Genomic DNA, 14,821 nt, shown 5'->3' with positions numbered 1-14,821 from the left:
ACTGTAGTTTCACACACACTCAAGAGACGACATTTGTATTTGCGCGTGCACTCAATAGATGACACCTCTTAATTGCACTAAAAGTCATCACACACAGAATACTGTAGTACTGCACATGATATACGCATCCTTTCATATACATGTATGATTTAACAATGGGCTCGTTATCGGTACAGTAACAATGTTAATGTTATATAAGCCTGGATGTAAATGATCGTAGCCTTTTAGCATGTTGTGGCATGATCACTGCGTATTTCAAAAATAAATATTATAAGCTTCATAGTTCCCCAAGTATACTTGTTTTTTGTTCGTCGTCTCGAAAAACATGCGCTATTATTATACGGGAATATTTGAGATTGTCTAGTTTTGTTGTTGGTGTAATAGAAAGTAGAATAGAGAAGTAGACACATTATATAATATTATTATGATGTTTCTTAAATGTGCAATGTAGTTACTGCTTCTCTTAGCACTTTAATTTGTCTGTACACTTTGTACACTTATAGAAACGCAAGATTACTGTTCTTCATGAGAAAAAAAAAAGAATACAAAAACACGGTGAAATAAATTTTCCAAACTAACATGTACTTAACAACTCATTTTCAGTTATCAGTGCTTCCCAGAAAGTAGCAAACAAATTGGTTGATGCCCTGGCCAGTATAGGTGAGGCGGAGTTGTGTGTGTTAACGCCCTCCATCCCTCCCTTCCTCCATCACTGTCTCCCTCCTTTACTCCTCCCTCCCACATGCTACCGGTGTAGGGGCGAACCTCCTTGTAAATACTGTATATATTACACTGTCCAATTTAATGCGCTGTGGTCGGGTACTCTCTCTTTTTTTTTTCTCTCAATAGTGTGCTATTTGTCCTGCTAGGAATCCCTGTGTGTGTGTTTGTATTCAATCAAATTGCAAGAGGTTGCCCCTCTCTTTGTTTAATCTCTACATTGTTATATATTTCACACACATATATAAACACAATATAAAAATATAAATACTTCAATAATTGAAATTGAATTTCACTTGATATCTATCATCACAAATAAAACTGGGTTTCATCATTTAACTACAGCCATCTATGGACAGTGAGCACTAAATATATCGTCTGTTTCTACCTGGGAGAGGAGCGGTGTTGTAGTTACCTTTCTGAAAAGCCAAGCTTTGAAGAAATTGTTAAGGTCATTGAAACAGTCAGTGGGGTAATGGACGAATAACATCACCCTTAAACCTTGACGGGATACTTCGTAATTTGGCCACCAACAGTGTTGTAGTACTCTAGGTTATAATTATGAAGACCCTTTGTTTGTGGTGGTAATGTGTCTCTCAGTGCATGTTTGTGGTTGTGTGGATATTGAACGTGGGAGACTGTGAGTCATTACTCAGTGTGGCTTGTTGATACTATGTTAAGTGATCCTAGCATCTAGTCTTAATTAAACTCAGTTTACTGATGTAAATTTTGACTAGACAGTCTTGTCTCACAGTCTATGACATTTTTTATTAATAATTATTAAATACTAATGGTGGGTCCACATTAACCATACAATAACTGGGTAGTTATCTGGACTACAGGGATATTTTACGTTTAACATTAGGAAGATATTTGTCTTTGATGATAAAAAAAAAATATGCATGAAGCTCATGAATCAGAAGTGGTTCCTGGCGGATACCAGCTCGTGAGTGGTTCTCAGAGGTTCACACAAACACATCTGTCCGTTGATAGAGAATTTAGGCATAGTGACCAAAATGACTGTACAGTATTCATGTCATCCTATATGCACACTGCTAATACTTAGACATTATACTAGTTTTTTGTTAGATGCCTATGCAGTCTTAATGTTTGATATTATAAACTGAAATAAGAAGTTTACAGTGAATAACTGTTGCTAATTCCATGTATGACAAAATAGCACTATGTAAAAAAGTAAATGTGAGAAATACAGAAACGGACAGCCAAGTTCCCAATTTTAATACTGTATTGTATTTTGTCCAAGTCCTATGCAAAGATGAATCCGTTTCCCTCAAAAGACTCATTATTAGTGCACAGTGAGACTCAGGGTTACTGTACATTATCAGTTAAACTAATCAAATAAAAAGATAAATAGTGAATTCATGTCACTCAACCAACATCCATAAATGATTCTTACGGTAAAATAAGTTTCTTCCTCTTGATAAAACAGTATATTGAACTTTTTTATCTGTCAATTTCAATAAGGTATACAACTGCCTGAACTAAATACCTGAAGACAAGGGGAAGGAAACTCAACACCTTGTACACAACTAACCATTACAGTATCGTTTATCACTTTTTTCTTGTACTGCCTAGAAATCCTGTTCCTTTCAGAAATCACATTAGCTCACCTTTAAAATACAAATATACAAATTCCTATCTTAACTTGCTGTCCCTTAATTCCACGTATGAAATTCATCGCACTATGCTTAAGGATACTGTGAACTGGTGACTTCCATGAGCTGTGGACTAGGCTTGAGAAACAACAGTGTACAATAAATAATGTTAGCATCTAAAACGGCAATAGGACTGCAAAAAATAACAAATGTAGTTATAATATAGTCAATAAATCCTATTATTCCAGTGGATGGTGTGAGAGCAACATAAATTATACCAGTAGTTTCCATTGACAGTATTAGCCATATAATATTATTTGGTCATTGAGATGTTACATTTGAATATTGCTGATGAAAAGTAATAATTAAAGCATGTGATATAATGTAACAGTGTTTTATAATTGGCATGATGTGTGACTGGGAGAAATGGCATGGTAGATGATAGCGGATGTTAGTAGAGAAAACAAAATTACAATGGACTGTTACTAAGCAGTGTAGTGTTTGTTAAATGGGGAAGTAAACAGAAGTTGTTAGTCAAGAGAAAGAGAATTTTAGTAAGCAGTGAAGAATGTATGCTGCCAGGAAACTGTTAACTGATCAGTAGAGGAGAATGTAGCAAATAGAATAAAATCTAAAAGCAGAAGAGAATAGTAAATTACAGTGCAGTATAGAATGTTCAGAAGAGAATATTAGTTAACAGTCTAGTCCACGAGAGAAAATAGAAGAGAGCATTAGTAATAGGCTAAGTTAGGCAATGGAAAAATGTTAGTAGAATGACAAAGAGAGTAGAATGTTAATCAAAGACGAAAATATTAGCAAATAGAGATCTCCGTGTTAAGCTGACCTGTGCCCGCCTGGACCTGCAGGAGGGGACGGAACCCACGTACCAGCACCAGACTCCAGTGAGACGGAATCTGTCAGAACAGACACTATGAAAACCTCCATGACAGCCAGTTCGGATTATTCTACTTTAGGACGACTCCGCAAGAATATCAGCGAACTAGATTATCTCATTGGCTCGTTGGAAGATTCACAACAGAAAGAGGAATACTCAACAAAGGAGACGAAGGTGTCGTCCCAAGTGTTTGTTTCTTCGAAGACAAGTAATGCTCAGGTTATAGATGTCACCCCTAAGCAAGACACAGTTCCTGCAGCGAGTTTTGTAAGAACTGCTGCTTCTAAAAAAACTATTCTTGATAGCATGGATCCTGTTGAAGAAATAACTCCCGTGAAAGCTGCTGTACCAGAAAAAGCTACTGCTCCTAAACAAGATCCAGCTCCTGTAGAAAAGACGGCTTCAAGAAAAGTAGTTATCCTCCAGCCAGTAGACCCAGCTGTGGCCCTCACTTCGGCCACCACCAGCAGTACTCAAACCAAGCAAGTCACCACCTCCCACACAGAGCGATCCATAAAGTCTGAGAGCAGCAGTGCGTCGCAGCAAAAAGTCTTGAAAGAAGAGCGGAGTAAGTGGGTGTTGTGTGGTGTGGCACTGGTGCCTGTGTGGCTGGGCCCTGCTGGTAACCCGCCTGGAGTGTGCCTGCTGCTGCTCCTCGCCTCTCCCTCTCCTTCCCCTTTACCCCTACTTCTGCTTATCACCTCTTTCCCCCATAGAAGGAGACCTCCCAGGGAAGATCTCATCCGCCTGAGAGATTATAGAACCGTAAAAAGAGTTTAACGTCGTGGAAAGCCAGACATATTTTTAAGAAACTAGTTAAAGAAGCCCCTTAGGACGCCAATTAATGGCTGCTGCTCAGGAATGAAATGAGCAATATTATTCATGTTTTGCTTTCGTGTTTTTCTTGTGTTATCTTCAGAGAATTAAAGTAACACCACTTTTTTTTTTTTACATTTTTATTTGCAAATTTTAAGTTTGCGCTTTGAACTGGCTTCTTACCTATGCCAGGGTACAGTATATGTACTTGTACAGTATACAGTACTGTGTATATTTTTGTTGTTTTTATCTCATTTCTGATCACTGCTTGATAATATGTTTTAATTTCATTCATTCGTTTATGTGAGAGTTTTACATATACAGAAAAATGAACGCCATATTATGACTAGGAAATTTATGTGAGTGAGTGTATAGGTGTGGATGTTAAAATGTGACCTCGTGTAGTTTGTACCATGATGGTTGTGTGGTGTCGGTGTCTTTTGCATGTTTCAACTGTTTAAATGGTGTGGAACGACCCCTTGGGTAGCCTCGCTAGCACGGTGTCCCAGCATGAATATCCAAATTGTACAGTGGTCTGTGGCGGTCCATTACTGTCCTCTACGCAACTAATGTTATTGTTTGGAATTTTGAGTTTTGATCATTTGGATAGTTAAGCACGTTAAGCACATTACATATTCGTCAGCTCTTAGGTGATTAGTGCCATTTATCAACTTGTTCGTCAAGTGAAAACTATTCACAGTCAAAACTTAATTTTCCCTCTCATTATGTGCTCGTTTTCTTAGCTTGTTCCAGGGTTTACAAAAGCTTGCTCTTCGGTACTTCTTATCGAATATTATGTTGCAGATGAATTAATTTTTGTTTTCATTTCCCCATAAATTATCGGCTATGCCAGTCACTTGCCACTTAACGTACACGTAGCAAAGTTAACATTTGGTCTTAGTAATCCAATAACGTAATATTACAAATTACAGTTTTCTGATATTATCCCTTTAACCATGGTGGTTTTCTACAATATGTAAACACCAAATTATTACTTATAAAAAACGAAATTTGTTAATTGTCTAATATCTTCCTTGTGTTGATCATAGCACCCCGTGACCGACTTGGCTTAGTTACGAAGCCCATTGAAACATCATTAAGTACTTTGTGTTTAACTGGTTGACTCTCCTTCAGGTACAGCACCGACCACCACCCTCACCAACGGCACCACCATACACACCAACAGATATGAGTAAGTTATACAATGTTTATACATTCTTTATTGTTTGTTTTTTGCGGCAGATATTCTCTTTTTTCCTGTAAAATGTATTACTGCAATATTATATGTACTGTATCCTGTTGTCTTCGTACACTTTAATTAAAATTAGCTGTATAATAATCATGCAATATTGGCAAGGAGTGAACATACAAGTTATCTACGATTTGTTGATGATTCTTAGAATGGTTGGAATGTGGGTCAGTCAGGAATCTATGGTTTTTGATCGCGGTATTGATTAGAGAGTTGAGAGGGCCGGTGTTGTGAGTGCCTCTTGATACAGTAATATGATGTGTGTTGAAAGAATATTAGTATGTGTGTGTGTGTGTGTGTGTGTGTGTGTGTGTAGACGTCAGTCAGAGATAAGAAGCACCTGACAGTGTTGTCGTGTTTCAACAGTGGTGACGACGAGATGCTCGACGACAAGAGCGGAGAAGTGCGACGCATCGTTTGGCGCAACAGGTTCGAGAAGACCTACGAAGCCAACGACTCCAGCCAGCCACCCGCGGTTAGTCACAAGTCTTGGGTATACTACTGTATATTACTCCAGGGTAAATTATAAGTCTAGGGTAAATTATATAAGTCCAGGGTAAAGTATAACAAATAACACGACATTGAAATTCCTCGTCTCTAATGTACAGTCATCTCTGATCACATGAAGATTGAGCACCCTAATGCTACCTGAGGATTAGATTAGGTTAGGTAGCATTAGGTTATGGTTGCATTAAAATAGGTTGTTAACGTCGATTACGTTAGCGTTGGGTTGTTTAATCATCAGGCGAAATAAACTGGGGTGCCTAGTCTTCATGTGATCATACATTTCCAATAAGATAAGATTATGCAAAAATTTCTTATAATTAATCAGCAAAATATACTTATGGGATTATATTCGTATTCACAAATGCTTTTTATCAGATTAGCAGTACAGTATATTAACTAAATACACCTGTAACTGGGAACATAATTAGGATGCATACAGGTGTTGGTATTACAAATATTTAGTGAGAGGTTTTATATTCAACTATGTAAGTGTAAAACTCTTAACTCTGTGTTTACATGTGTTGGGGGTATACAAATGTTATCTTGGCGTCGTCAGTGTTAATAATGTTCACTGGTTCACAGGTGAGTATCGAGGATGAGTCGCGTCGTCGGCAATTAGTACAGCGTCAACACCACCAGACATCGACCTCAGCCTCCACCACCTCCACCCTCTCTTCCCCACCAGGACCCAGCTCCCCCCCTCAGGTATGTACGCTCATTCACTCTCTTTCTCCTCGTTCAGACACCTATGACGCACTTGTGACCGAATTCAATACCATTTTTCTATTCCAATTCCTTCCCAGACTTTAATGGAGTGATGTAGGGAGTAGATATTCACTAAAGAGTTATTTAACTGCCTGACAATAAATACATGTAACTATATTGAGTAATACAGTACTGAAACTTGGAATATCTAAATAAAGAAAAAAATACCTGGATTAGAACCACATCTGATGTGTAATGTCTATTTAAAAAATTCTTCTTACTGGCTTGACACACACACACACACACAAGTGAAGCAGCCTATGCTGAGAAACATTAGGATGAGGGTTGATGACACAGGGGATACAGAATGGCACAGTCAGGGAGCACAGTATATGATGAAGAATAGAAATATGGTGTTCAGTAAAAAGATAATGAGGACTGCCAAAGTGTAGCAAATGGTGATGTCAAGATGTCAGCAGATTTGTATTAGTATCGGGTAAATTTTGTTTTAAACTTCTCTTGGGGGGGGGTCCTGTCGTGTAAGTGTAAGATTCAGTCTGTAATGAAGAAACTTTGTGTTTGTGAACAGCTAAGAAGCCAGAGGCCACGTGGCTGTAACTGTCATCTTATAGGTCATGGCTCTCATTATGCTGGTCTATTAAACGCCTAGTAACAGTCTGTGTTATATAAAAATAAAGCACAAGATTAAGAACATAATTGCAATAAAAATGTTGCTTTTTTTTTCAAGATACAAAAATGGAAGAGATTTTCTAAGTTTCAGACTTATACTGTACAGTACAGTATAATGATCAGTGAGCGTGTGGATCACACATTCAGTATTGTTTTGAAGTAAAGGCAGAGAAGTAACTCTTGCCGAGGTGGGTTGTGCTCGATGAGAATGATCCTGTTTAAATGTTTTACAACCATGGTTTTTTTCTTTTGAATCTCAGATGCCATTCTGATGACTACTCTGTTTGTATATATTGTATACTGTACTATGTATTAACCAATTTCAGAAACTTCCCAGTAAATGTTACAATTTTTTACTTATACTAAACTGAAATTGCTGGAGAAGCTGTGACAATTGTTTTGCGTATGAGTAACTGACTACAAGTTCATGTCTTTCATATTAACTAATTTTATCTTTAGGTTAATCAGTACTAAATTTTCCCATACAAAGCCTCTGACTAAATTCAGCACTGAAGTATCATTTGAAACTCACTGCACTATTTATTGATATTAATATCTCACGGAGTAGCGGGTTAGCAATTATATTCCTGACCTGACATGACCTTTGCAAGTAATGGTACTTGTGTGCCTGGTCAGTGTGATGGTGGCTACCTTGAGGTCACATATACATTATGTTGATGGCAGTAACTAGTGAGTGTGGTAGGGGGCTACCATAGGGTCACATCCACTTTGTGTTGATGGCAGTGACTGTTACACTTATTGGTACAGAACGCACAGCAGGCGGCGACTGTCTTGTTACAGCGTGGGCCGTCCTCGCCCCGCCTGCCTCAGCTGCAGTGTGCAGTGTACTGGCCTGGCTTTGGCACCGCTCCCAACGTGAGTGACAGCTAAAGGCAGATCCCTCCGGGTTCCTCTTCTGCTGCCTGCTAGGCACCAGCACGACTCAGGCCTCTGGTTGCTGACAGAACAGCTAGTACCAAGCATGGGGCCTGGGCCCATATTCAGCCTTATATGTTACCCACTACATTATTCACATACTTTAATAAAATACAGTATTTTTCTCAACGTTTATCTAAATAATAGTTTATAACTTAGAGTTAGATTCTTTGTAGCTTCTCACAATAAGCTGCATGCAACTGAGCCTTGTGGACTGAATTAGGCTCCAACTTGTATTAGTTGTGCCCGTCCCCAGTGATTTACTACTGCACTCTTACTTTCCACAGATGACTCTTGTCTGCTCCACTATAGTGACCTCTGCTTGATGCTTGACAATAGTGTGATTTCTTATTACACTTATACAATGTTTCGTTCATATTCTGCAAAAGTTCTTTTTAAAAATGTCAGTCAATAGTAATTATCACCAACTTTTGGTGGGAATTCCGTACAAGAGACTCCTTCTTACACGAGTATTGTACAATAATCATGCCAATGTGTATATTTGCATGACTTCAGGTGAAATTTTATTTCAGAAAATATTTTACAAATTCTATTTTATTTAATAAGTGTAATTTACAGATGTCTCCTGGAGGACAGTCTTGGAAGGAACCTATTCCAATGCCAACACCGCCCCAACTGTCCCCACGGGAGCCAGGTGTGGCTTACATATATACCTATGGAAACACAGGTGGGTCGGGAGTTCAGCCTCTTCCACCTCTGAACTACGTTAACGTCCCTGGCCCTCAATCAGTCCCACCAAGTGAGGGAGCACCATCACCGACACCTTCATCACAGCTACAGGGTCAGCCTATCATCTATCATTACTCATATCATTATACCATCCAGCCAGGACAGCCACTACCAGATGGGGCACCACCACCCCCTGGAGGAGTCGTCTCATCCGCCCCACCAGCTCTCCAAATGGCACCAACCCCACAACAACCATCTCAATCTGCTCAACACAATCAATATATCCAGCAAAATACTACTACTACTCACTCCACTCATCTAGGCCATCCCAGTCATCCAGGTCAGCCCAGTCATCCAGGTCAGCCCAGTCATCCAGGTCAGCCCAGCCATTCAGGTCAGCCCAGTCATCCAGGTCAGCCCAGTCATCCAGGTCAGCCCAGTCATCCAGGTCAGCCCAGTCATCCAGGTCAGCCCAGTCATCCAGGTCAGCCAGTTCAGCCTGCCCAGCCTGTTCAACCCAATCAACCTGTTCAGCTTATTCAACCAGTTCGACCCAGTCAACCAGAGCCAAGTTCTACCGTTGTCAACTACAACATTCACGCCTCCAGTTCTCGTTCTACTAAAACCACCGTTAATCGCAGTGACACTACCACAGTGGGATATCCAGGTGGCCCTCCAGGATATGATGGACCTTATGGCCCTGGTGGTCCTTCAGGACGTGATGGCCCTTATGGCCCTGGTGGCCCTCCAGGACGTGATGGACCTTATGGCCCTGGTGGCCCTCCAGGACGTGATGGACCTTATGGTCCTGGTGGCCCTCACAGTCCTGGGGGACCTGGTGGACCTGGTCATCCTGTTGATGACCCAAGTTATCCAGGTAAACCGTACAAAGATGGAAGCCCAAATGGCCCAAGTAGTCCTGCTGGACCAACTGAACCGGGTCACCCTGGTCATCCTGGTTCCATATCCATTACCATCAACAAGACAACAACTCAGACTACCACTGGAGGCTACCCAGGTGGACCCGGTGGTCCTGACGGTCCTGGTGATGTACCACCTGTCACCTCCACACCGTACCCCAGCCGTGGACGGTCAGTGTCCCCTGAGCCACGCACCCCACCCGGTACTTCACCTCAACATGTGACATACGTAACACACATTTCAAGATCATCACACTCAGATTCGTTGGATCGTGTAAGAAGGCCAAAGAATGAGACTCTTCCTTTCCCAGAAACTTCACCCATACGCCCAGCTGGAGATACCAAAATCCCTCGTCGAGTAGATGATCTCATGACCTCCTTCTCGGACTCTGAGGTGAGACTTACGAGAGTGAATTAACAAAGCATTTAGGCGAGTGACTCCATGAACCTCATCAACTGACTAAAGATACCCTCTGAATGCTTGTGCTGAAGGCTTTTAACTCATTGTATTTTCCCCCCTTTGCAGCATTACATTGCAAGATTTGAAAATGAAATGACCTTGCGAAAACATTCCCCCATTCCAAGGAAGGATGAGGTAATGATAGATAGTACCAGTTAATATCAATAATTAGACTGCTTAATCATCCATCTTCTTATTGAGTTTCCACATAAAATTTTCTTGATAACAGTGGCTTAAATTGTATATTTTCATTAGTGTTACTAATCCTTAATATGCATTAGTCATTTCTACCTTGTATCAAGAGACAAAATTAAGTAATTATTTTATATATTCTGCATTCAATTCAACTCTACAAAAGCCCTACATTATATATAATTTTTTTAGTAGTACCTGTATAGTCAACCTACAAAGATATATCATAGTATTGTAGTTCATTACAGTACAGTACTTGATATTTAATAATAATTATAGCTCCTGTAAGATGCTGTGACCGCAACATGCAGGGATTAAAAGTTATCTGGACGCAAGACAAAGTTTGATACCCTGTAACGTTGCTGCAGTAATATAAAGGATTTGGATCAGTAATCGTGCTATTAAAAATGAACTTTAAATGGATTAACATAACCCTTCCTTAATACAGGAGAGGATGGCTAGATGCAATCATTATCTCAGCAGAACTAGTCACGTATAGTTAAATTACCTGATAATACTACTTCATCTATGTAATCTTTGTACCTTCATTTGTATTGTTTTAGGTAAAGACATAAAGATAGATATAGATAACTAGATAATATTGTTATAAACATTATAATATCCCATAATAAACTATTCCCTGGTACCTTCGTATATGTTATTATTAAAGTGATATGAGTGTAGCATGAAGGTTGCAGTTTGGTGTAGAAATCCCCCCCAAAAAAAACTTAGTAATCAATACAGTTATTAAGTTGCACGTATTTAGCTAAAATTTGTATAGGTATATAAGGACAGTAGTGATAACAAGATACAGTATGACCATGAGAGCACTGTAATATGTCAACACCTCCCTGTGTCGCATATAGTTAGAAAATATTAAGTCATGAATTTAAAGATATGGTTATTTTTATACACCACATATATTACAATACATTTCAAACAAAGTAATATCTTCCTCCAGTGCCAAGGAGAGATAACCATTTTCTTTGTTTTGGCAGGATGGTCCAGCTGGTGGGCCGCCCAACCGCTCCCCGCACCGCAGAGACCCAGCTGACCAGGAACCTCTCCTGCCCCACAATAACCAGGTGGGTGGGTGGCTTTATCACACACCTCACACACTCCTTCCTACTGTCTCCCCTTAACATTATCTATCTACCAGTATCAACTTAATTTATATATCTATCAGTACCCACCTACTTTATATATATATATATATATATATATATATATATATATATATATATATATATATATATATATATATATATATATATATATATATCTTTCAGGGGTGAAGGATATTGTTTTCCAAAGTATGCATGCAAAATGATCAATGCTATTTTTTGGGGATACATACTTAGCTTCTTTTTTGGCAGGGTGGGAAGGGAGATTTGAAAACTACCATACAATAAAGACCCTATGAAAGGTACAGTATTTTCCATTTAATTTTATGTTGTTTGGCTTCAGTATAAAAGTGTGACTGATAAAAAAACTTTACTTGATACTGAACCATTAATTATAGATTTGTTATCGGGAATTATAGTGGTGAATTACAGTGTGTACTGTGTAGTGATAGTATTATCTCCAGGTGAATTACAGTGCGTGTGTGTTAAGATTCAGATATGCTCTTGGGAGTCACATTTTGTAGTAAGAAACCCGAGAGGAGTTTTGTGAACCAATGCATTGTAATTTGACTTCCTTGATATCGTACAGGTGTCAGTCCGGGCAGAAGCAGATGCCAAGGCTGCAGCTGAGGCGGAATCGAAGCGTGAACTGACCAAGAACAAGGCTGGACCTCCTGTCTACTACCCTCCAGGCCACGAGCTCTTCCATGAAACTATGCATGTTAGTATTATGTATAAATATCATTAACTTTTCATTAAGCAATACATGTTGGTATTATAAGCAAACACTGCAGATATACTGTATGTACATATATGTACATATACTCTAATTACAGTATACAGGAACTGTAGTTAGCTGATAAAAGTACAGCGCAGGTTACTTAAAGAGTTGTTATGCTTTAATTATTTAATAGATAATGCAGCCTAGGCCATACACATTATTAATCATAATGGTGATATTGAATACAAACACTGCCATGCATGTTGATTATTTATGCTTTGTTGACAGACTATGACACTAAAGGAGGGGCGTCGTCGAGGGAAGGCCAAGTGGAGAATGGAGCGAGCATCGGGCTACAAGGAGAGCTCTTCCTCGTCTGAGACTAAGGGAGGCATGACTATGGTGCCAGTTTGTCTGCCACTGTGCTGCGGTGCTGCCTGTGTCGTCATGTAGTCACAAATTATAATTAGCTCCTTGTAGGATTATATTTGTCAAATAAAACTGATTTTACAGTAGTGCCTTGATGGAATGAAATACTTGGATAATGAATACCATAAGTTATTGATCCTGAGTTTGTTTTGATCAAACTATAAAGTATAGGAAACCTGGGGATGAAGACAGTAATGATGCAAAATATATATATATTATGGATTAAAGTTCCACAGTGTACTTGTAGTTTAATGTGACAATCGTGACATGAGCTGTGGCCACAATAGCCTAAGCCTCGCAGTTATTAAATAATTATATTGAGGCGAGGGTGTGGAGCCTCACCCACCATCGGGCGCAGTGTGTCGCTTCTGTACTGTTTATGCTTAATCTGTGACGTTAGATGTAAGGTGAATGCTTTCTATTTTACATAATTTAACTTTTTTGGCTGGAGAAAGAAGAGAGATGTATCTAGATGTAGAACTTCATAATCAAATTAATATAAGCATGAACATGGTGAACTTAATGCAAGTCATGACATTGTTTAGACCTTAGACAATCAACGGTTCTCTAACCTCTTATCAAAATCTTTGATACTTTCATAGTAGACTGTGTGTAAACGATGTTCTTTAAATAAAATTTTGTTGTATTTGAAAAAGATTAAATTAAAGCCATGTACAGTACTGTCTATGTGCAGTAAAAAACAAAATGTTGCTATTACTCTTGTGGAGATTGTACACTCTTGGGTGAAACATAATTATGCTTTCATGATTTTGATGTCTTAAAGAGCAGCATTACTGTAGATTAATGTGTTTTTATTAGAAGCAACTCTTGAAATTTCACCATTCAGTCACATTTTTATATTGTCAAATATGACGTGAATGGCTGCCAAATCTACAGCTAAGCTCTTAGAGGTAAGATCACCGAGCTGGGTGTCCCTGCTCGTGCTGACACACCAGCTCTGGTAGAACTCGGGGATGACAACCTGGGGTGGGAGCCTCACTCTGTGTATCTCCCTCCTATCCTGACCTTATGGGTGCATGGGTCACACTATCCTGTCACCCTGGTTTCAAGGATATATATCTCGGAGTATCCATTATTGTCTTGGCTCCTATATGTATACATTGCAGCTGCTTGAGAATGTGAGAAACTAAGGAGACTGAGCCACTAGAACATAAATCCCACTCCCAGGCCCCATGTAACGATGGTTGTTGTGGTGCTCGTCATAAATGGTCTGTTTCTAAATCTTTGGAGGCTGAACTGTGTTGTTATATATTGGCCATAGGTTGGTGCTCTGGTTGACGTATGCTTGACAAGACCCCCAAACCTATAATGAAATATGCAACATGATATGCTATTTGCCATTAGATATGATATCCAGGCCCCTAGTTTAAGGTCTGACCTAACCTGCAGTTTGCTTGTATGGCACATCTGCATTTCTGCCTATAATATGTAATGTTTTGAAAAAATAAATAAAAATTAGTGGAGAAATTTTACTCATTTATTGATTGGAGATGGTGTTTTGAGATGTGCTACGCTTGTATTTGTACAGTTCTGAATCTTTTAGCGCTGGTGCTAAAAGTTTGCCATAAACTTTATTATTGATAGCTTGTATCTTGGTAGGGATTATCCTATGAAGTGTAGCAGAAGCCACGGACGGGTCTTGCTACTAAAAGTGATGGGGGTGTTTATTCCTGGGTGATGAGTAAGGGCCTGGAGGAGGCCCACCGGGGAACTCCCTCACCACCACCTGCACATAAACATGTATTTTATCAACAGATATATCCCAGAGTGGCTACAATTTGATTAAATATATACTGTACACCTTATTAAGGCTTTCCTGATTATGTGTCACTTTCAACTAACTGAAAAATAGATTTCAAATTATTTTTTTGTTTACATTAACCTATTTAGCTTCGCTGGCCTTCACAGATAGCCTAACAAATATATATATATATATATATATATATATATATATATATATATATATATATATATATATATATATATAGAGAATGCGAGAAACTGAATTTACATTTTTCTTTTTTTTCTTTTTTTATTGGGCACCCCCCTACATCCTTGTGTAAGGTGAAGCGCAGAAGCGTTTACAGCGCCCTACAGGGAAGCATGCTAAGTTCTTGCTTGCCTTTATGT

At 39.1% G+C, this 14,821-nt stretch overlaps 1 protein-coding gene across 9 annotated transcripts in view; it reads left to right on the top strand.

The window, feature by feature from the left end:
• Positions 1-14,555, top strand: part of LOC121878539 (collagen alpha-1(III) chain-like) — a 48,193-nt gene extending 33,638 nt beyond the window's left edge. For 4 of the 9 annotated variants that reach the window (XM_042384822.1, XM_042384819.1, XM_042384820.1 and 1 more), the window contains 10 exons: positions 604-660; positions 3,203-3,799; positions 5,182-5,239; positions 5,663-5,771; positions 6,386-6,508; positions 7,967-8,074; positions 8,714-10,138; positions 11,395-11,481; positions 12,110-12,241; positions 12,530-14,555. In XM_042384822.1, the coding sequence (XP_042240756.1) occupies positions 604-660; positions 3,203-3,799; positions 5,182-5,239; positions 5,663-5,771; positions 6,386-6,508; positions 7,967-8,074; positions 8,714-10,138; positions 11,395-11,481; positions 12,110-12,241; positions 12,530-12,694 (2,861 nt within the window). In that variant the 3' untranslated portion in view covers positions 12,695-14,555. The remainder of the gene's footprint in view (positions 1-603; positions 661-3,202; positions 3,800-5,181; positions 5,240-5,662; positions 5,772-6,385; positions 6,509-7,966; positions 8,075-8,713; positions 10,139-11,394; positions 11,482-12,109; positions 12,242-12,529) is intronic. The other 5 variants (XM_042384821.1, XM_042384823.1, XM_042384826.1 and 2 more) reach the window with 5 other exon arrangements.
• The last annotated feature ends 266 nt before the right edge of the window (positions 14,556-14,821 follow it).

This window comes from Homarus americanus, unplaced genomic scaffold (assembly GCF_018991925.1).
Source record: "Homarus americanus isolate GMGI-L3 unplaced genomic scaffold, GMGI_Hamer_2.0 scaffold41027, whole genome shotgun sequence".
Lineage (NCBI taxonomy): Eukaryota > Metazoa > Arthropoda > Malacostraca > Decapoda > Nephropidae > Homarus > Homarus americanus.
The sequence above is the reverse complement of the archived record's forward strand: the minus strand, read 5'-3'. Positions and strand labels throughout refer to the sequence as shown.